Source organism: Bolinopsis microptera, chromosome 2 (genome assembly GCF_026151205.1).
Source record: "Bolinopsis microptera isolate Bmic1 chromosome 2, MBARI_Bmic_1.0, whole genome shotgun sequence".
Classification (NCBI taxonomy): domain Eukaryota; kingdom Metazoa; phylum Ctenophora; class Tentaculata; order Lobata; family Bolinopsidae; genus Bolinopsis; species Bolinopsis microptera.
Window position 1 is genome coordinate 11821647 of NC_087073.1, and position 23854 is coordinate 11845500.

The window sequence follows — 23854 nt, forward strand, 5'->3', positions numbered from 1 at the left end:
ACATTCTCAGGAGTATGGAGAACACCCCAGCCCAAACGGCTCTCTCTTTAAAAAAAAAAGGAAGCAACTCACGGTATCACTCTCAGAAGAGACATGTTTCATCATTTACCGGAATTGCAACCAAATATACACAATAAGGTTTGGTACTTTATCCGTACATCCCCTTTAATAGCTACAATAAATCGTCTATAAAATTTACATAAACAAACTTAAGAGACCTCAAAGCTCGTCTTCTGAGGAATGAGATTGAAGGATACGTCAACCAGTCCAAGGTGCTGGGCTTTTTGTCTTCCTCTGATTCCCCTGAGTGCTATGAGTGTGCTTCGTAGCAGATCAAACCTGAATCGTGTTCTGATGTGATTTTTGACCTGGCTCTTAGCTTCTTTATTGTGGTCAGCTATCCTTTCAGAAATACGATCTACAAACACAGTGCAGAGTGGGCCCATACCTCCGGATGTTGTAAAAACTAGTGGGACAAAGGACCCTTTCTCTGACTGAACGGCTCTCTCTTTTGCTATTGAATCAGATAATTTATTCATTGGAAGATTGGGGAGACCTAGAATGAACTTGTTATCGGTTTTAAGAAGTGATTTAAATAGTAAAAATTTGCAAATGGACAACTTGCATGAATTGAACGAAATTATAGATATAACTGCATGCAACAGATGTTGGGAAAATCTTTTTCAAGGGTACAGTTTGGCGCATTAAGGTATTTTTAAGAATCATTTTTGTCGGTAAGATCCTGTTTTATAATAATTATATAACAAAAGTGCTGCAAAGCAGCTTACGCAAAATTAATTTATTATGCATTAGCGATGAACTTGTATCACGTCGTGATCCCCATTGTCGTTTCGCTATAGTAGAGTTTCACTATAGTAGAGTTTCTACGATACAGGGGAGCCGCGCACTCGTGCGCGGCGGGTCATACAACGTATGACAACGATGAACAACCTCCTGTCAGGTCTTTTGGACACGCGTGAAAATTTATATTAGTTTACCGATCTGCCTCAGCTCAGGTTTAGCAACTAAAAAATTGTTAATAAAACGTATTATATATTAGAAAACGTCACTGCTTTAACGCGCATTTTATGCTTGCATCGGTTCGAGATCGCAAAACGCGCGCCGAGTTGGACGTGACTCGTCGACGGTATTGAAAAAATATAATTATATTACCGCAATCAATTTTTAATTATTGATCATGCAAAATAGGAAATTGAAACTAGTGAAAAAAGCGCCGTGCATAAAAACTTGCTTGCCAATTTAACATTTCAATCGTTATTTATTTTTTCAAATCCCTTAAATTAATCAAAAAGAAGCAAAATCAAACAATAACTTAATTATATTTTGTATCACGTGGTGACCCCCACGGTCGCTTCACTATAGTCTTCACTATAGTCTTCGACGCTACAGGGGAAGCCGCGCACTTCGTGCGCGGCGGGTCATACAACGTATGACAAATTATATTAGTAAAACAAAGATTGTTAATTGAGTATATGGAAAAAATTGTTATTTTATACAGGAACATTTGACCATTCATATTATGTTTTACCATATATTAAAAGTGTGCGTTATCTTTTAAATAAAGCATGCTTTGTGTTGCTTAAGCAACACAATATTAGTTAAATTGTAAAATATACATTACATAAATATTTCAAATCAAAGTTTTTTTCCGGGTATATATATATATATATATATTGATTTAAATTAATGCAATGTAAACCCTTTTCAGCTCGGCAAGGCCCGATGATGCATTGCGTTACAACTTCACAAAGCCAGGTGTATAGGCGTACTACGTGACGCGCTTGTTTCACAAGCGGTCGCGCGCTACTGCAAGCGAGTGGGCTCTGGTTAGAGCAAGGTTACAACCGGACATACCGCTTTCAGTATTTTTTCATTCCAAAATCGTCCAAAATCTCTTTTTGATGATTTCCCATTTATCATTACTGGGCCGCGCTAATCCTGTCATTCCGCTTTCGTTTACCAACATTAAAGCCTGGGGTCCTCAGGTAAGTTTATCAAAGCTTTCTTTGGTAATAAAACTTTGATAACGTCAATCGTGTTTTGTGCAATCCTCATCGACCTTGTAAGATGGTCATTCAAAAAAGTTCAGCTTCAAAATAGTGAAATGTGGTTGGCGGAAAACTGAAATTGGAATATATTTTACCGGTAGAACATATTCAAACATCTTTTTGGAGTTTTCTCCGGGTATACTGCTTCCAAGTTCCAATACCTTGATGGTGACTTGTGTCACTCTCACCGAGGTCTCAAAATCTCACGGATCGGTCACTGGTCAAAATTTCAGTAAAAACCGCGAAATTTCAGTCAAGGGGACGGAAGAAAGGCTCCTCTACAAAAATCTTCCAAAATCTCTTTTTGTATTTTGGTGATTTTCCGTTTATCAATAGAACTTTGAGTACCTCAATCGTGTCTTGTGCCATCCTCACACAGGCGGGGCTAAGTGCAAAGAAACTGCTGCTCACTGCTGCTCACTGATGCTCACTGCTGCTCACTGCTTCTGTCAGTGAGCAGCAGTTAGTAGCAGTGAGCAGCAGTGAGCAGCAGTTAGCAGCAGTTTCTTTGCACTTAGCCCCTCCTGTGCTCAGTGACCTTGTAAGAAGTGGCATAACAAAGGGCCCCACCTACCCCGCTGTGGGGGGGGGAGGGGCTCAATCTTAGGGGGCTGGGGGCACCAAATCTTTGTTTGAATGTGGGACAATTTCGAAAAACTTAACTACAATACTAGCAAAACAGTGCGTTTTGCTCTAGAAAACACGCACATATTTTACCAATGTATCCTCTGAAATCATCTAATTTGTTCAAATTCAGGGAGGGGCACCAAAAGGCAACATTATGCCACTGCTTGTAAGATGGTCATTTAAGAAAAATTCAGTCGATAAAGTGAAATTTGTGTCATGGAAAGCTGAAATTTGAATTACGGTTGCCAACCGATATTATCGGCCGATAATTTTCCAAAAACGTTATCGATTATCTCAATAATTTTCGAGAATTATCTCGCATCACAACCAATTTTTATAAGAATAAAATAGCATACATTTGACATATTTTTCTAATCTGTTTCTTTGTTTGTAGAGTAAAACCCCAGTGCAATCATAATTTGCAGTGTGATGGTATGCTGACGTGCTGTGTAGTGTGTATGAATTTGTGGCAGTGAAAATTGAAATGTTGCGTTATCGCATCTACCTTACTCGGGAATATTATAGCGGGTTAATTTATGAATGGGAAAATTAATGACAGGGAAAAATATGGTGGACTTTCCCAAAACCCGCCAAATTATCCCGGTCATGAATTTACCGGTGGCCGACCTTTCAAGTTTTTTTTCAGAGGTCAACAAATTTTCAACCGAAATTTCTGTTTTTTGTTACTTGTTAAAGAAGTTATTTCAATTTACAGTTATTGATATTACTCAGAAGTAGAAAAAAAGACACGTCTATTTAAAGGAAAATAAATCTAAGCAATAATAAGTCAAATCTTCATTAAAGCGTATTCTCATTCTCATTATCGCTAATGTCCCCTCCATTATCATTATTGATATCCCCCTGCTGCTGACCGTCAAATTCGAAGTCGTATTGTTGTCTTAACAAGACTTTCATTTTGTCCGCTAGTGGGGCTACTGCTCTGAAGGTCAGCCGGGGCTTGATTTCCTGCCCACCGCTTGGTATTGGGGAACGTCTTGGCTTTGCATCTTCAACTGCTCCAGTAATCAATCCACCGTGGACCATGAAATAGTGGCACAGTTTACTCACTTCTACCGGGATGTGGCCACAAGTTACTTTAATGGGAAAAACTCCCTCTTTCTTTAGTCTACACACTGCACACGAGAAGCGATCAATCTTTAGCGACTCAGCTGATGTCTCTCGCTCCACTGTTTTCTTCTATAACATATAAATTGTTTTCTTCTCTACGATTCACTGATTCATTGGCAAGAGAAATGAGAATCACGGTCCATCCTGAAATCTGATTTCTATAACCAAATTGTGATTTTATAGCAACAGCCAATAAAGTTACAGCCCTCCATCCACTGCTTCAAAAGTCTTCTCTAGCACATATGAGACTTCAGGTAAAATATGATGATCACCACCCCCTTGGAACCCCATAATCTGACTCAGCGGGTTTTATTATGACTGGTAAAATTTTTGACCGGGAAAAATATGGCGGAATTTTCCAAAACCCACCACTTTATCCCAGTCATAATATTCCCGAGTAAGGTAGTTAAGTAGGTGGCTCGAAGGTTGTATGCTCAGACGTAGTTATTGTTGTTTGTTGAAGCACAGAAACGAACTCAGACTACATTGACTGTTAAACCTGTTGGAGCTTGCTGTGTAGTATGTTGGAGTGATAACTGCAATGCAGTGAACGAAGTTTTGGATGACTTGGAGCTACGTAATCTAAAACTGGATGCAGGGGAGACTGAATTAGTTAAGGGGGGGGGACAATGGATATTTTTTTGTGAAACTTGATTTCGAGATAGCAGTTGACCAACAAACTAGGATCAGTGACCTAACTTTTGAGGGGGTCTCGGATCCGAACCACCAAACGGTGCCCGCGGGGCAGCCACGCCCATATTTGGTCCAAATTAGGCCCAATTAAGCCAAATACCCTGAACATGCCCAAAACCAAGATTTTAGGTGCTCTAATTGTAGCTAGTGGTCTCCTGAACTCGTATATGAAATTGCATCAAGATTAGACAAAAAATGACTGAGTTATGGGCCAAAAACCATATGCCCATATTTGGGCATACGCACCAAATTTGGTAGATTTCGTCCCATAAATTGGGCAAATATCAATATTTTTGAATGAAACTTACTTTATAAGAAAGGTAAGCCTAAACTACATATTCTCTGTAAGTTATAGCTTTATATCTGTTTAAATGTGGATACTAAGGCGAAAAAACCACAAAAAATGAACTAAATTGCCTGTATCTTGGTTCGCGATATTCGCGGAATTGATCTCATTAAAATTGTAACAACTCAATCAGTTTTCAAAATTTTTGCATAAAATTTTCGGAATCGACTCGAAATCGCATTTCCACCTTATTTTAAGAACAGATTTTTGATTTAGGCCTCAAAAAAAATTTGGCAACCAAATTCTGAATTTTTCCGGGAAAATTTTGGAATTTGGCCGCCAATTTTTTTTGGAGGCCTAAATCAAAAATCTGTTCTCAAAATAAGGTGGAAATGCGATTTCGAGTCGATTCCGAAAATTTCATGCAACAATTTTGAAAACTGATTGAGTTGTTACAATTTTAATGAGATCAATTCCGCGAATATCGCGAACCAAGATACAGGCAATTTAGTTCATTTTTTGTGGTTTTTTCGCCTTAGTATCCACATTTAAACAGATATAAAGCTATAACTTACAGAGAATATGTAGTTTAGGCTTACCTTTCTTATAAAGTAAGTTTCATTCAAAAATATTGATATTTGCCCAATTTATGGGACGAAATCTACCAAATTTGATGCGTATGCCCAAATATGGGCATATGGTGTTTGGCCCATAACTCAGTCATTTTTTGTCCAATCTTGATGAAATCTCATATACGTGTTCAAGAGACCACTAGCTACAAGTAAAGCACCTAAAATCTGGGTTTTAGGCATGTCAGGGTATTTGGCTAAATTGGGCCTAATTTGGACCAAATATGGACGTGGCTGCCCCGCGGGCACCGTTTGGCGGTTGGGGTCTGGGACCCCCTCAAAAGTTCGGTCACTGGTCCTAGTTTGTTGGTCAACTGCTATCTCGAAATCAAGTTTCACAAAAAAATATCCATTGTCCCCCCCCTTAAAGACATTTATCAAGACTATCAAGACTGTGTAAAAGAGACAACAATCTCGCTCAAGCAGAAGTGATTATTCAGTTTATTGACAGCTGGAAAAGATAGAATCGCCACTTTCACGAACCTTTCTTGAAGTTGATAGGCTACATACACGATATGTTAAGAGAAAGAACCTTAACTTCGTATGGCTGGTAACGTTCTACTCGGACACTGGTATTCAAGATGCAGATGTATATCAAGAATACAAAATGATCACGAAGTCAACCTTGATACTTAACTCTAAGTCTCTGCACAAGCGATTGTTCAAGCAGAAAGAGACAAACAGCAAAAGTAGTGCAAGTTGCAACGACTGGTCCTCAGGACAATTCGACAATGGTAGCCAGGATATATACCCTTGGTCGGGAGATTGATCTATTCACAACTGACCCAGCTAACTTTTTTGAATAAACTTGAATGATTATTCGTTAGATATGCTGATTGCTGATTATCTACATTGTTATGTCATTTTGTAACTTTATAATAATGATGTTACAAGGTAACATACTACATAGCATAGAAGTATAATTAAGTATGCAGAGTGCACAAATATTGCTTTCATTATCTTACCAAATTTATCACTGATAACCTATGTTATTGCAATAATTATGAAAATATTATCGATTATCGTGATAAAACAATTGTACCAATACGATAATGACAACCATAATTCGAATATGTCCTACCGGTAAGACATATTCAAAATTTTCATTGCATCAAAGTTTTCTCTCCGGATATACTGCTTCCAGTACCTTAATGGCGACTTGTGTCACTCTCATAGACCTCACTGTTCGGTCACTGGTCAAAATTTCAGTCGGAACCGCGAAATTTCGGTCAAGAAAAGCTCCTCTTCAAATATCTTCTAAAATCTCGTTTTGTATTCTGACGATTCTCCGCTTATCAAATCTTTCTTTGGGAACCTCAATCGTGTCTTGTGCCATCCTCAGTGACCTTGTAAGATGGTCATTTAAGAAAAATTTAGTCAAAACAGTAAAATTTGGGTCGCGGAAAGCTGAAATTCGAATATTTTCAAAGTTTTCTCCGCATATACTGCTTCCAGTACCTTGATGGTGATTTGTGTCACTCTCACCGAACTCACTGATTGGTCACTGGTTAAAATTTCAGTCAAAACTGCGAAATTTCGGTTAAGGAGACGGTCAGCAAAGTTTCTATTTAAAAGATTATGAACATTACGTTCAAATAATTTTAGGATGGCTGACTGGAAGGATAATGATGATCTTCCAATGCAAGCAGAAAAGACGTTTTTTAGTCACCCAATTGATAACTTGGATTTGTAAGTAGCCCTAAATACAGTTCTTTGTTCACAAAAAGTTAATTATCCCCCTTCATCATAAGCAGTTATTGATATTGTCCAGCTTGATGCTTTTTCTGACTACATTCTTCGTATTTATTCCATGAATTGTTCTCAAGTCTTAATCTAAAGAATCACTCTAGGTTTCTTCAAACCTTGTAGCAAGCTTTTAAAACTTTTAATATTTCAGGGACCCTTTCCACTTGGAATCGAATGGACAGATAAGCAACTGTGACATGTACGTTAAATCATAACCCGATGTAAAATATAATATCATGAAGTGAATGATTGATAGATGAACCATTTAGATTTCCAAGCTCAGTTGTCATTACAAAGTTCGAGTTTCAGGAATACAACTTTGTATCTACCTTCAGCTACCAAAAGCAATGTTTATCTCTGCACCTTGTAGCATCATGACAATAATAACAAATCTTCAGAGATCAAACAGACTCGTTCAGTATCAGCACTCTTAAAGTAGAGCTTGGAGAACTACAAGAGGTGCAGGATGACAAGAGTGAAACCAAGGAGGATATCGCTGCAAGGTAACTGCAACTGGAAAATCATTATATTATTGTTTTATCATTGACCAATTAAATTTCATCTAAAGAAATAGCGAGTTTATTATCTGTCGACATACGCATGACTTGATATTTTCTATTTTAGATTTTCCTACATCATTGGAGCCCCACAATCACTATCAACGAAAGAAAGCCAGAATAACCTGACGTATTTCAACAAGGGGCAAACCTATGAAATGACATTCAAATGTAACACTCCAAACCTTTACTGTGGTTACATGATTGAGGTAAGTGTTTTATCTCCTAGCATCATATGGTAATTGTTGCTCAACTTATACGTTTATCTAATTATAGCACAGTCAATGTTATGAAAGCTTTAAAATGATTCGTTACTGCTGTACTGTTTGCCTTATATAGTAGTTTTACCTTGACATTACCTTATATGGTAGTCTCATAAAATTCTTGTAACTTCCAGTCAAATGTGTTACTGCGACTCCAAGAAAAGAAGCTACAAGCCAAGGAACGAGAGATGTTTGATCAGTGGAACAGTGAGAACAATTGCAGACTTCTTGAAGCTGGTATGCCTGGTATTCAGTTCACTTGCTCATTGGTTGCTTCCAAGATACTATTCATGTGATCTGTTTACCATCATGTCATAAGTAGTCCGCGGACTGGGCGGGCTTTTTGGACACTGCCATAATATATAGTATTGTTGAAAGTATTAAAATGTATATACTTAAAAAACCTATTCACTAAAACTTGCATGATGAATACGAACCCCCTATTATAAATTTACAATTATTGTACTTTACTTTATTATAAGTTTAAAAAGTATTGTATTTTACTTTATCAATTTATTTATTGCTAAAAGAAGCCCACTGTGTTGCAGTAAGCTCTACATGTGTAAATACAGAGTCAGTAACGAACGATACTCTCAATCCTAACAGTGTACATGTTGTTTGGAATCCTGCCAAGGTTGGCTCTCTCTTTATCAAGGTATTTGCTGTCTTCAAACTATGTTTTATTGCCAATTTCATCTTTGTGATGAGGTCTGTGTTTAATGTTTACGGGAACTACAATAAAACCGCAATTGAAGTGTTCTAGAGAAGCCAGAATTATACATTCTAGTGTATCACTTGTTTTCACTTGTTTTTACTTGATTTCACTTGTTTTCACTGTTGGAGATGTAATATGTTTTTTTTATCTAATCCGTGTTTTTACAAGGTGCTTATTAAAAGCACTTAAAGCTAAGCTAAAGTACGTGACGTCAAATATTCAACAACATATTTTTGACATTGAATTCTTTCAACCGCAGGCATATCGAATATCGAAAAAGTACAAGTAAACGTTGTAATTTATAACATTGTATAATTCCACTGTAATACTCTGCACTGCCATATTCAGCATTTATCATACACTACTGCACAGTGCACGTATCTAATAAATCCATCTTTTTACAGAATATATAATATGTTAATATATAATATGTTAATATTGTATGAGGCAGCACTAGTTGAAGAAGCGGAGGATTTCCATAACACCCTTAGACAGGCTATGAATGATGTGCCAGCGCACCACCTGCTGATCACAGAGGGAGATATGAACGCCCGGCTTGGAAAGGAGAGTGAAGAAGATTCCCGTTGGTACTTTCATACTCGTACCAATCGGAATGGAGAGCTACTGAGAGACACTGCCCTGGAGTGCGATATGGAAATTACCAATATCCGCTTCAGAAAGAAGGTCAACAAGAGGTGGACCTTCTTATCCGATGGGACACTTAACAAAGGTCAGATTGACTATATCCTCATACGGCGGAAGTGGAAAAACTCATTAAAGAACACTGAAGTTTACAACACTTTTCAGTCGTTGGGATCTGATCACAGAGTTGTAGTGTGTAAGATCAAAGTTAGCTTTAGGAAAGGACACAGGCCTCCGAAAAAAGTTAACTATGATTATAGTGCCCTGAAGTCGGATGGTGAGCTTCAAAATAAGTATGCAATTGAAGTTCGGAATAGATAGATGACATCGATAGTCAGTAAAACTCTGAACAAAATGTTGCTGAACAGGATGAAGCCAAGTCTTGAGGAAGTTTTAAGGGACAACCAGAATGGCTTTAGACCTGGGCGCTCTACAACATCGCACATCCTTGCTCTACGAAGAATTATGGAGGGTGCTAGAGCCAAAAATCTTAAGGCCACCATGGTTTTCATAGATTTCAAAAAGGCGTTCGATAGTGTGCATAGAGGTTTGCTCATGAAGATATTGAAAGCATATGGCATACCAGAAGCCATAGTGCGGCTCATTGAGGGTATCTACACGAGCACAAAGGCTAAAGTAGTTACAGCCGATGGTATAACAGAAATTTTTGATATCCTGGCTGGAGTACTGCAAGGAGACACTCTTGCCCCGTACTTGTTCATTATCGTGATTGACTATATCATGACAGTGTCTATAGACGATGATGACTCGGACTCTGGGTTCACTCTCAGGCCTGCACGGAGTAGAAGGATTGGTGCCGAAAAGATCGCAGACGTCGAGTTTGCAGATGATGTTGCCCTTATCACTGATACCATTGAAGGGGCAAAACTACTCCTGGACAGGCTTGAGAAAGCAGCACTGAGTGTTGGGCTAGCCATGAACGGCACTAAAACTAAGTTCATGACTCTGAACATGACAGAGGAGGCGAGTAGTCTTAATAGTTGTTCTGGAAACCAGCTGGAAAAGGTGACAGACTTTGTTTACCTTGGAGCTTGGATAGCAACAACAGAGAGGGACCTGCGGGTCAGGAAAGCTAAGGCTTGGGCAGCCTGCCACAAGCTGAAGAAGATGTGGAAGTCTGACCTTAGAAGAGGACTGAAGATCCGTCTATTTGTTGCTACTGTGGAATCAATACTTCTTTATGGTTCTGAAACGTGGACGCTGACAGAGCAATTGAAGAAACGCATTGATGGCTGCTACACTAGAATGCTAAGGATGGCACTTAATGTGGATTGGAAGCAGCGAAAAACCAACAAAGAAGTCTATGGCAACCTACCGAGAGCAACCATGAAGATCCAAGAGCGCAGGATGCGACTAGCAGGCCATATCCACCGGCACCCAGAACTAGTCGCAAACCGCTTGCTACTCTGGGAACCAACTCATGGGGTGCGGAGTAGGGGGAGACCAGCCATGACCTATGTTGATAGCCTACGAGCTGACACGGGTCTCAACGACACTGGAGAAATGGGCGGACTTATGGCGGATAGAGTTTTATGGAGACAGCGCATCAATACTCGGACGCTGAAGCCGCCTTAAGTCAAGTAAGTCATATTGTATGTATAATGTACTATCTAATATATTAATATAATAGTGGGGATTGGGAGGAGGTGCAAGTTTGTGACAGGATTGTAGTATTCACAAATCAAATCCCAGCATAACCACCACGTGTCATTACCAATACCAAGTGACTTTTTAACAGACCACTTAGACAAAGCATCCTCCCGGCTCCCGCCTACATTTCAATGATTGGTTTTGGACAATGTTTAGCACCTTAAATTACTAAGGATTTTATTACCGCTATCTTAAGAGCTAACAGAAAGTCTCTGTCGCAACCGCAAAGTTTGAGTGTGTCAAATCCCTGTAATTAACATGGTCGCCTGACATTTGACAGATCGCTGTAATTAGCATGGTCACGTGATGGCACACGTGATGGGTGTGATTATTGGGAACTGTTTCTGATTTACCCAATTTGGTGGTGATGAGAAAAGTTTGTGTCATTCAGTCTGTAAAAATACGTCAAATTGTTTTAATTTTTTAATTTTTTAATGGTCAAAAATAACTTAAATATCAACCAAGATGCTTAATTTCAGTACCATTGGGTCAGATTGTTAATTAAAATTATTTTGCTTCGGTTGTTTTTTTCCTTACCATCTTGATTTAAAACTTGGCAGTGAAAAGTAATTAATTAATCAATTCAACAGGTCCACTGTCTGAGCGGCGACTTCACAAAAAGGAAGCACAGCGGGGAAAAGGGAGTGCCGTTCTTACTATCTGTGGACACGTACATTCACAAGACAGAGAAACCTAGCCGATACCTCGGAACTTCTGCGTGTGTCCTGAAAATATTTCAGGTATGTTTTTTGTAAATAATTCTAATACATAATTTTGTGAGGTAGTTTATTATTATTGATCGGTAACATTCCTTTGAGAAATTTACTTCCTCTAGTATAATTAGTGAGGACATCGTCATGAGCTGATTATCATCATATTTGGAAGTTTGAAAGTTTTAGATATTATGCAATAGTAAGTGTGGCGCTTGGCACAACCTTGCAAAGTGACAAACAAACTGTACTTAGTAGTGTTTGAAGGAAGATGTCCTAGTGCCTACAGAAAATACTGTGTAGATCTGGATAGTGGTTGGAAGGTGAACCATATTTGTGATAGAGATTACACTATCAGCTCCCAGACCAATCAGAACATCGGATCACTATCACGTGTCAAAAAAATACATAGTTCATCACCCCACGATCTATCATGGATTTATTTAACTGTCCATTTTTATCTCTAAAAAGGGGTATCCTTATCGTTCAGAATAAAGGTGCAGAAAGAAAACACAGGAACGAGACAAAACAGGTTTCCAAACTTACTGAGGAAGAGAAGGTAACAACTATTCACAATCCTCACTAAATGTTTTGAAATTTCTTCATTTTACTAGTCATTATAGTGCTGTATAACTTATCAGACGTGTAATCAGTACCAATTACTAATTAATTTCAGGGCCAGTTAGCGAATCCGTCCGATGTAACTCATTTGAAGCCCGTGAGTTTTTACCCTTCTCTAACAGTGCCCTGACGGGCTTCTCCATTAGAATTTCTATAAGCTCATACCCAGCATAATTAGTGACTAGTGAGTGTTATAAGTCAGAGTTCAGTTTCTCTACTCAAATCCCTGGCAAGATAACCAGGCCAGGATCACACCAGCTGTCCGGGATCACACCAGCTGTCCGGGATCACTCCAGCTGGCCGGGACCAATCCAGCTGTCCGGGATCACTCCAGCTGTCCGAGATCACTTCATCCGTCCGGGACCAATCCAGCTGTCCGGGATCACTCCAGCTGGCCAGGATCACTCCAGCTGTCCGGGATCACTCCTGCTGACCGGGATTACTCCAGCTGTCCGGGATCACTCCAGCTGGCCGGGATCACTCCAGCTGTCCGGGATCACTCCAGCTGTCCGGGATCACTTCAGCTGTCCGGGATCACTCCAGCTGTCCGGGATCACTCTCGCTGGCCGGGATTACTCCAGTTGGCTGGGATTACTCTAGCTGACCGGGATCACTCCAGCTGGCCGGGATCACTCCCGCTGGCCGGGATTACTCTAGCTGGCCGGGATTACTCCATCTGTCCGGGATTACTCCAGCTGGCCAGGATCACTCCAGCTGGCCGGGACCAATCCAGCTGTCCGGGATCACTCCAGCTGTCCGGGATCACTTAAGTTAATCTGAAATATAGGCATTGGGATTATACTATAAATATCATCTATTTTTTTGAAGTTTATGAAGACAAAATTGTCTAGAACAATCTAGGAAATACAACGTTACACTTCAGAGCTTAACCAACTCATACAAATCTCCTTACCTTTATACCTTTGATCTGCTTCGTCGAAACTCGACAGGCCATCAGAGTTGCTGACCACCCCAGAGAGCAGATGCCTCTCGATCGTTACGACAGTCCAGTATAGAATTGGAGTTCGGTGATGTGAAGCCCCGGGTTGGCGGTTTATCCGGCAAGGAAAGCATGAATGCCGTCATATGATGCTTGAAGCCATCATGCTTTGAGACTGCACGTATGTGCCAAGATATACAGTTCCAGAGTCTGGGACCCATTACACTAAATGATGTCTGATGAGCAGCTGAGCTTTTTGTATGGACAGCTGGAACCTTAGCCAGGGTACCCAATCGTGGGTTTACTGTGAACTCAGTAAAAGAAACTCAGTAAAAATAATAATTTATCTCAAACCAAGGCAGGATTCCGGCTGATAACTGCCACATAAAAATTCACTTTTTTAAATAAAGCATGATCGTTTGATGTGAAAGTTAAAATTATTTCAGATAACGAGAACATTTGATGTATCAAGCTGCAGCTACAGTGAAGCTTACAATACGTCCGCCTACTATGCTGACAATAGCAAATTGTCGGACAAGTATGCAACTATGCTTATTTTGTTGATATTTTCTATAATTAGCTGAAGAGAGGCGTTGGAACTTGCACGATATAGTTTATAATTATGCTTGGTCGTAGATCTTTAACTCCCAATATTCGATACGATCACCATAATCAGAATTAATGCGGCTAAAAACTTGAATTCCGAAATCTAAGAACCCGTGATTTTAAATCTTCCTCTATTACAATAATACTACATAAGTTTTGTTTTGGCTCTCAATCGGTCACATCTGAAAACCGAATTTTGTAACGCGCGATTTGATCCTGAAGATAATGTACGCGCAGCACGTACGTTTATTGTGTTGTCACACCGTTTCAATCAAATTAAACACATCACTTGCAAATCTGGTCCATTTCTTCAACGTGTTGCGTGCTCGGACAAAAGCATAGTACAAAAAAAGCATAGTAATATGGTATTAACATCGCTCCAAATATCTACGTAGAAAAATCAATTGAAGTGTTATTTTTTTGATGTGCGATTTATCGTGATTATTTCTCATTATTATTTCTCTTATACAATGAGACGCAAAACGTTTATTTAAATTATTATTCAGCGAAGTTATGATAACGATTTTAACACTTTTTCTTCAGTTACTCTGACCCTGATAACGAGCTCAACTCCCCCAAGAAGCCCTGTATCGGAGAAAGTCGTGACTCTTGGACCCTCACCTCTCGCTCCTCAGTTCACGACACTCTGCGGTGGTTACGCAACAACCGCTTCAACGGCCACATCAAAACATTCAACAACTTCTCCGGATTTGATCTGCTAAGACTGTCCCGGAACGATCTGACGGATCTGATCGGAGCTACGGACGGTATCAGGCTACACAACGCGCTGCAGAACAAAGCAGTAACTTCTAAACTGTGTCTGTACGTTATGCTGGAAGGTACACCCAACGCAGTGCACCAGGCTGTTTATCTGGAGAGTCTAACTTACCGGGAACTGGTTGGGAACATTTGTGGAGCCTTCAGTCTGGATCCCAACTCAGTGGGGGCTGTTCAGAAGAGTGGACCTAATGGGATTAATATCTGTGTAACAGACGAAGTAGTAAGACACTTGGAGAATGACACGTGTTTTAAGTGTTCTTTGTTACCGACTGACAGAGCTGAGTTGTTCATCATGGACCTGAGATGAAGTGAGTAGTGATAAGAATGTGTCTAATAACATGGCATACTGTTATCTACTATAGAACGAAGAGTTGAGGATTTGTGAATTAACAAATCGATATCAGTTAGTGGAAACTACAAGTGCGTGAAGTGATAACAGTCCTTCCGTTATGTTTGTGACCCTTATCATCGAATATTGCATTGCGGTTCTGTAATCAAATCTCCGTCATATTGGTGGAAACTGGAACCTCATTTTCTTAATCACCTAAACACTTGAGATGTTAATTATTTCTAGAGAAAGTTTGAAAACGGACTAGATTAAGAGTGTAGTTTATTTATTTATACTACTACATTGTTCATCCGTGATTAAGTCACGAGTTTATATCAAGTGTTTTAGTGATCCGTTCAACTGTCAGGAGCATTTGTTGAAGGTTGAAATCTATCCGGGAGTATGTAGAATATAAGCTGGGAGAAGCTAAGTTACTTGGGAGCTTGTGGGAATTACTTAAAATGGGGGTGGGGGGTCTACTAGCCCGAAACTAAATGTTTTAATATTTACAGCATTCCATGTTATAGAAAGATGAAGCTGCTTTCTATGTTGGAAGAATAATCGATTAAATTTTCCCTGTCTGGTATAAATAATATGGCATGAAGTAAACTTGAACAGCTGTTAATTTGAAATTAATTTTACTTGTATATTATATTTTCATGCAATGTTAATTTATTGTAAAAATTTATGATTTTAATTGTCTGCAGCACTTAATTACACCTTACCAGTGTTCATTCTGCTCTACTCTATCCTATCACTTAGTCTCGTTGCCTGACGACATGCTGTGACCCAACTTTGCAAATGACAGAAAACTTAATCTTCTCATCTTCTAAAATAAATGCATGATACACATTATAACTATGCTTAGCTATTTGATGAGCCTTTAGATCTTTATTTTTAGATACAATGAAACGTCAACCGTCGGAGTAGCTATCTTCGGACCCAAAAATGATCGAACTACAAAAGTTATTATGGAAATTTGCAAAAGGTGCTGAAACTTGTAAAAATTATGGTAAAATTCCAGGGTGCCAGAATAGAATGGAACGTCTTAAAGACTGTCGCCGGACAGTTATAGATAGATGGCTCTCGAAGCTGTACCAGAAAGTCACTCTTTAGCGTGCTTGTGACAATGATGTTTCTCGGGTAAATAAGTTATCAAATCACATATATTTCAGCATCATCATTCATCATGCTATTCAAGAAAATTGAAATTAGAATAAAAACTGTCACCACTTCGAACCGTAGACCCACGCCCAAACTCTGCGCCTTACGCCACTCGAATTTAGAATCTTACTCAGGAAAATGGTCTAACTAACGGTTTCAATCTGGTTCAAGGATGAAAGTTTCACTGTAGATTAATCAGGAATTTCGATATCATCGCCTGGTCGGATGTACCATACCATAATCTCGCCATTTGAAGTCACATGCTCTTTATAATGCTATGGTATAATGCTCTACACTTAACACTATCTAAACGATCTATGTATATATCTATGTTTCATTGTGGGCAAAATAGTAAAGGGCTAGCTTAAAAGAGAGCCGTCTAAAATCAATTAAGGGGAAACAATCTGCAAGTCCTATTCGCCAAAATACTAACCTTTGAGGAGTCATAATCTCACATCTATCTTGAATTAATTTTGTCACTTTAGTGGTAAATGGGAGTTTCATAGTACACAAAATGATCGGTACTGAATGTGGCTATAAATAATGGTATAATGTCTTAAATTAGTGCTTTTCTTTTATGCTCAAAATACTAAAATGGAAAATTTCTTCTAAATTAAAATTTTTGGAGTCTTAGCCAGAAGTAAATTTATTTTCCGAACTTTATATTAACATGATGACGAACGTGTCAAAAAAAGGCCAACCAAATAATATTATAGAATAAGTCTTTGCGTCCCCTCGTATTGGTAGAATGCTAATTGTCGAGTAATAATGGAAAGTTTAATGGTTTTGTTATATGTATTGCAGTGAAACGAAAACATTTTTTAAACACAATTTTAGAGATTTACATATAATAATTATGAATTTTAAAATTAGACTACAGAGCCTGTTCTTATTTGGTTACAAAGTTTCTAGTACTCTTCACCTTCCTCCTCGCCGTCAGCGTCAACAGAGTCAACTCCAACCTCTTCGTAGTCCTTCTCCAGAGCAGCAAGATCCTCCCTAGCCTCAGAGAACTCTCCCTCCTCCATACCTTCTCCTACGTACCAATGGACGAAGGCTCTCTTGGCGTACATAAGATCGAACTTGTGGTCAAGACGAGCCCAGGCCTCAGCGATGGCGGTGGTGTTGGACAACATGCACACAGCCCTCTGTACCTTGGCAAGATCACCTCCGGGAACAACTGTTGGTGGCTGGTAGTTGATGCCAACCTTGAATCCAGTGGGACACCAGTCAACAAACTGGATGGTTCTCTTGGTCTTGATGGTGGCGATGGCAGCGTTGACATCCTTGGGGACAACGTCTCCTCGGTACAACATACAGCAAGACATGTATTTGCCGTGTCGAGGATCACATTTCACCATCTGAAAATTACTCGCTGTTAAGGTTTTCTCCAAATTATTTAGAATTTAAAAAAATCAAAAAGATATAGACCATTGGAAAAGAAGCCAGACACTACTTTAACCTTTTCACGTTATTTATAACGACGATGTGTAAGTTTTTATAAATATTTGTATATAGAACTGACCTGGTTGGCAGGCTCGAAACAAGCGTTGGTGATCTCAGCAACTGAGAGCTGCTCGTGGTAGGCCTTCTCAGCTGAGATAACTGGAGCATAGGTTACCAGAGGGAAGTGAATCCTGGGGTATGGCACCAAGTTAGTCTGGAACTCAGTCAGATCAACGTTCAGAGCACCGTCAAATCGGAGAGAAGCGGTGATGGAGGAGACAATCTGTCCAATCAGTCTGTTCAGGTTGGTATAGGTTGGCCTTTCAATGTCCAGGTTTCGTCGGCAGATGTCGTAGATGGCTTCATTGTCGACCATGAAGGCACAGTCAGAGTGCTCGAGGGTGGTGTGGGTGGTCAGGACGGAGTTGTAGGGCTCAACAATAGCGGTGGAGACCTGAACGTATTCATAATTACAGACCTAGCAATGCTGTACTTTCCATGAAGATAATTCATTAATAATAATAATAGGATTATGGCCACATAGCCATCTCGACAAAACTTGAAACCCAACTGCACTCTACGCTATTGCGGTTCGCACAATATTTTCAAAATTAGTTATAAGAATTGGAGATTATCACGAGACATCAGATCAGTCGTCAGTTCAGTGCAGATTAACTTAAATTAAAAAATTATATTGAAGAAGGATAGATACCTGAGGTGAGGGGTAGATGGCAAACTCAAGTTTGCTCTTCTTTCCGTAGTCCACGCTCAGTCTCTCCAGGAGAAGAGAGGTGAATCCAGATCCGGTACCTCCACCGAAGGAGTGGAAGACGAGGAATCCTTGGAGACCAGTGCACTGATCAGCCAATTTCCTGATTCTGTCCAGGCAAAGGTCAACAATCTCCTTGCCGACGGTGTAGTGACCACGAGCGTAGTTGTTGGCAGCATCCTCCTTTCCGGTGATGAGCTGTTCGGGGTGGAAGAGCTGTCTGTAGGTTCCAGTCCTTACTTCATCAACAACGGTGGGTTCCAAGTCAAGGAAGACGGCACGGGGAACGTGCTTGCCAGCTCCAGTCTCGCTGAAGAAGGTGTTGAAAGCATCATCACCGCCTCCGATGGATTTGTCAGAAGGCATCTGGCCATCAGGCTGGATACCATGTTCCAGGCAGTAAAGTTCCCAGCAGGCATTACCGATCTGGACACCGGCTTGTCCGAGATGAATCGAGATGCACTCTCTCTGAAAGGACAAAACATGTCAGTTCAAAATCCAGGTTATTGTTTACCTATTTTATAGCACTAATCATTACAAGAGTAATTGATAAATAATTTCATAATTATTACTATTAGTTTCTAAAGCTAATGATACAAAAAGCAGCTACCTATAAATTAACGTCTTTTATCAATTATTTGTGATTCTCAGCAGTAGATAAAATAAAATGTATTTTCTCATTCGGTGTTTTTATATTATGTATTAAAAAACTGTATTATTTCACTCACCATGATTAAATTGGTAAATTAAAGTTGGAGCAACGTAGCCAAACTTATAAATAAAGGTGAATGGAAATTAGACGATATCGTGACTCTTTATAGCTATTATAGTTAATAGTTTCCATGGTATAGAGGCTGGTTTTAAATTTGAAAAACAAGCAAGTTCACTGAAAAGCTCCGTTACTTTGACCTTTGCATGCTGAAGCTCAAATTTGTCCAAGCACCATCATGCATGCATTGTTAACGTATTCACAATTTTATGCTTGCAAGTGTCACGTGACGAAGTCTAACAAGTGCAGTTCGTTGGATCGAACTATGACACAAACCTATGTCATGTATAAGAATCCGTTCCAGTTGTCTGCGTGTTAAAATCGTTATGGAGATGGAGTTTGACTAGCCTTTAAAACAAAGTTGCTGGTCGGATCTAAGCATTCTTTTGAAATTTCTACTTTGCTCTTGAACTTTTAAAACGTCTCCTTTATCTTAATCAAAATGGTAAGCAAAGATTCCACCGGTTTTAACTCTTTTTATAATACGAATGTATATTCAATCGTTACTTAAATCAACGTCAGCACAGTGAAACCGCTGTTGCTACAAACTTTATAGCTCATTTAAAACGATAGATCAGTTAATTTGTGAAATCGATTTGTCAACAGATAACGGTTTAAAAATCTACGCTTGAAAATTTTCTGAATTTTGATTTTACTATTTTACATAAAAATAAATAAGCAGTGTTATACCTTAATGTATCAAAACGAATGTCAATTTAAAATAAGGTAAATAACACTCCTTAATGTCCGACATTTTCAGAGAGAATGCATCTCGATTCATCTCGGACAAGCCGGTGTCCAGATCGGTAATGCCTGCTGGGAACTTTACTGCCTGGAACATGGTATCCAGCCTGATGGCCAGATGCCTTCTGACAAAACCATTGGAGGTGGTGACGATTCATTCAACACCTTCTTCAGCGAGACTGGAGCTGGCAAGCACGTTCCCCGTGCCGTCTTCCTTGACTTGGAACCCACTGTTGTTGATGAAGTAAGGACTGGAACCTACAGACAGCTCTTCCACCCCGAACAGCTCATCACCGGAAAGGAGGATGCTGCCAACAACTACGCTCGTGGTCACTACACCGTCGGCAAGGAGATTGTTGACCTTTGTCTGGACAGAGTCAGGAAATTGGCTGATCAGTGCACTGGTCTTCAAGGATTCCTCGTCTTCCACTCCTTCGGTGGAGGTACCGGATCTGGATTCACCTCTCTTCTCCTGGAGAGACTGAGCGTGGACTACGGAAAGAAGAGCAAGCTTGAGTTCGCCATCTACCCCTCACCTCAGGTATCTATCCTTCTTTTATATAATAATAAGTATGCAATTCTAGTTTAATAGTTTCTGCATTAGTAATACTACTGAATTATCTCAAATACTAGATTTATAACTTTTAATTCATTCAGGTCTCTACCGCTATTGTTGAGCCCTACAACTCCGTCCTGACCACCCACACCACCCTCGAGCACTCCGACTGTGCCTTCATGGTCGACAATGAAGCCATCTACGACATCTGCCGACGAAACCTGGACATTGAGAGGCCAACCTACACCAACCTGAACAGACTGATTGGACAGATCGTCTCCTCCATCACCGCTTCTCTCCGATTTGACGGTGCTCTGAACGTTGATCTGACAGAGTTCCAGACTAACTTGGTGCCATACCCCAGGATTCACTTCCCTCTGGTAACCTATGCTCCAGTTATCTCAGCTGAGAAGGCTTATCACGAGCAGCTCTCAGTTGCTGAGATCACCAACGCTTGTTTCGAGCCTGCCAACCAGGTCAGTTCAATATACAAATATTTATAAAAACTTACACATCGTCGTTATAAATAATGCGAAAAGGTTAAAGTGGTGTCAAGCTTTCCTTTCAAATATTACTTACAATATGATCACTATGCTTCAATTTTAGGACGATTACAATATCATTTAACAGCGAGTAATTTTCAGATGGTGAAATGCGACCCCAGACACGGAAAATACATGTCTTGCTGTATGTTGTACCGAGGAGATGTTGTCCCCAAGGACGTCAACGCATCCATTGCCACCATCAAGACCAAGAGAACCATCCAGTTTGTTGACTGGTGTCCCACTGGATTCAAGGTTGGCATCAACTACCAGCCACCAACAGTTGTTCCCGGAGGTGATCTCGCCAAGGTACAGAGGGCTGTGTGCATGTTGTCCAACACCACCGCCATCGCTGAGGCCTGGGCTCGTCTTGACCACAAGTTCGATCTTATGTACGCCAAGAGAGCCTTCGTCCATTGGTACGTAGGAGAAGGTATGGAAGAGGGAGAGTTCTCTGAGGCTAGGGAGGATCTGGCTGCTCTGGAGAAGGACTACGAAGAGGTTGGAGTTGACTCCGTTGACGGTGAAGGCGAAGAAGAAGGTGAAGAGTACTAAGAACTTCTGAGCCACTATTTCTATAGCTTTTTTAAATCGTAGTATGAGTAAAATTGTTATGAATTAAATATATGGTTGATTCGAATTAAGAAATGTTATTCGAAATTATGGTATTTTACTTTGTTTTTAAACAGTCATCATTGCCTCAAATTAGAAACTCTATGGAAAAATGGCTAAGAATTAAAAATATCAGTCAGACAGCACTAATCCATCACTCTGCACTTAGTCAGTTAGTCAGTTAGTCAGTTAGTCAGTTAGTCAGTTAGTCAGTTAGTCAGTTAGTCAGTTAGTCAGTTAGTCAGTTAGTCAGTTAGTCAGTTAGTCAGTTAGTCAGTTAGTCAGTTAGTCAGTTAGTCAGTTAGTCAGTTAGTCAGTTAGTCAGTTAGTCAGTTAGTCAGTTAGTCAGTTAGTCAGTTAGTCAGTTAGTCAGTTAGTCAGTTAGTCAGTTAGTCAGTTAGTCAGTTAGTCAGTTAGTCAGTTAGTCAGTTAGTCAGTTAGTCAGTTAGTCAGTTAGTCAGTTAGTCAGTTAGTCAGTTAGTCAGTTAGTCAGTTAGTCAGTTAGTCAGTTAGTCAGTTAGTCAGTTAGTCAGTTAGTCAGTTAGTCAGTTAGTCAGTTAGTCAGTTAGTCAGTTAGTCAGTTAGTCAGTTAGTCAGTTAGTCAGTTAGTCAGTTAGTCAGTTAGTCAGTTAGTCAGTTAGTCAGTTAGTCAGTTAGTCAGTTAGTCAGTTAGTCAGTTAGTCAGTTAGTCAGTTAGTCAGTTAGTCAGTTAGTCAGTTAGTCAGTTAGTCAGTTAGTCAGTTAGTCAGTTAGTCAGTTAGTCAGTTAGTCAGTTAGTCAGTTAGTCAGTTAGTCAGTTAGTCAGTTAGTCAGTTAGTCAGTTAGTCAGTTAGTCAGTTAGTCAGTTAGTCAGTTAGTCAGTTAGTCAGTTAGTCAGTTAGTCAGTTAGTCAGTTAGTCAGTTAGTCAGTTAGTCAGTTAGTCAGTTAGTCAGTTAGTCAGTTAGTCAGTTAGTCAGTTAGTCAGTTAGTCAGTTAGTCAGTTAGTCAGTTAGTCAGTTAGTCAGTTAGTCAGTTAGTCAGTTAGTCAGTTAGTCAGTTAGTCAGTTAGTCAGTTAGTCAGTTAGTCAGTTAGTCAGTTAGTCAGTTAGTCAGTTAGTCAGTTAGTCAGTTAGTCAGTTAGTCAGTTAGTCAGTTAGTCAGTTAGTCAGTTAGTCAGTTAGTCAGTTAGTCAGTTAGTCAGTTAGTCAGTTAGTCAGTTAGTCAGTTAGTCAGTTAGTCAGTTAGTCAGTTAGTCAGTTAGTCAGTTAGTCAGTTGAGCTTTCCATTTTTTGACTATTCAGAATCTCTCCTAACAACGTTCTTAAAAATTGTTTTGATCTTTGTCAGGGTGCAGTGCGAGAGATTAACAACATGGATTTTAAGTCAGTTTCTTGATGCCAGACTGAAGGAATGCATTTTGCTTACCTTTACCTAAAAGGTAAAGGTAAAGTTATAGAAACTCGTCCTGAACATCAAATAACTGCGTCTTCAATTACCTTACTCGGGAATATTATGACTGGGATAAAGTGGTGGGTTTTGGAAAATTCCGCCATATTTTTCCCGGTCATTAATTTTCCCAGTCATAAATTAACCCGCTATAATATTCCCGAGTAAGGTATATCACATTTGACTTCCGTGGAACAACTTCCTTATTATTGAATTAAACTAAAGTCTCTGAAGTGAACGGTATTTATCTGGATCTCTCAATTCCCAAAAATCTAATCAGTAGAAACTGTTATGGCCAAAAAAGCTAATTTTCTGCTGAGTGACTTGGAACGAATATTATGGATGTTATACGTAATATAATATTAATAATTCTAATATGAAATCGATTAAGAAATGGCTGGTAAAAGTTTCGTGTGTACCGCAATTAACCGTCAATAAACTTGTTTTGAACTCGGCTAATAGCATCTTATCGTTAAAATTTGGGCACAATAATTTGAACCATCTTGATTGACTTTTGGACGAGAAACTTGCCAGGAAGTTTACTTTTGCGGCAATGGCAATGAAACATTTTTGAGCTTCTGAGACAATTCAACAAAAAAATTCGGAAAATCGAGATATTTGTGTTTCTAAATGCTCCGACAATCAACCTAACTTTTTACTTATGATTCCAAATTCAATGTCGATAATCGGGAAGCTAAATTCGGTATACATGTTGTGTCTACAGTTGCTGCACCACATGTTGTGTTGTGGCTCCCAGTCAGATTTGGTCTCCAAAGAGGTAAGAAACCCTGCATGGCTTGAAACAAACTGCCTTC

The 23854-nt window shown here is 39.6% G+C and overlaps 3 protein-coding genes across 3 annotated transcripts; 2 read left to right on the forward strand and 1 right to left on the reverse strand.

Moving 5' to 3' along the window:
- The first annotated feature begins 7030 nt into the window (after positions 1–7030).
- On the forward strand, positions 7031–15690 carry LOC134826516 (upstream-binding protein 1-like). Its single transcript, XM_063838903.1, has 11 exons — positions 7031–7121; positions 7330–7377; positions 7577–7681; positions 7803–7944; positions 8133–8235; positions 8547–8653; positions 11617–11766; positions 12227–12295; positions 12413–12454; positions 13744–13835; positions 14447–15690. Exons 1-11 carry the CDS (start codon positions 7039–7041, stop codon positions 14988–14990), a joined length of 1485 nt encoding a protein of 494 aa, XP_063694973.1. The 5' UTR covers positions 7031–7038; the 3' UTR covers positions 14991–15690.
- Positions 15691–17029: 1339 nt separating this feature from the next.
- On the reverse strand, positions 17030–19296 carry LOC134811063 (tubulin alpha-1A chain-like). Its single transcript, XM_063817774.1, has 4 exons — positions 19119–19296; positions 18334–18858; positions 17701–18075; positions 17030–17536 (listed from the first exon to the last, which is right to left on the reverse strand). Exons 1-4 carry the CDS (start codon positions 19119–19121, stop codon positions 17084–17086), a joined length of 1356 nt encoding a protein of 451 aa, XP_063673844.1. The 5' UTR covers positions 19122–19296; the 3' UTR covers positions 17030–17083.
- Positions 19297–19426: 130 nt separating this feature from the next.
- LOC134811064 (tubulin alpha-1A chain-like) lies at positions 19427–21661 on the forward strand. The gene is made up of 4 exons (XM_063817776.1): positions 19427–19604; positions 19920–20444; positions 20561–20935; positions 21104–21661. The coding sequence occupies exons 1-4, from the start codon at positions 19602–19604 to the stop codon at positions 21554–21556; spliced, it is 1356 nt and encodes a 451-aa protein (XP_063673846.1). The 5' UTR covers positions 19427–19601; the 3' UTR covers positions 21557–21661.
- Positions 21662–23854: the final 2193 nt, after the last annotated feature.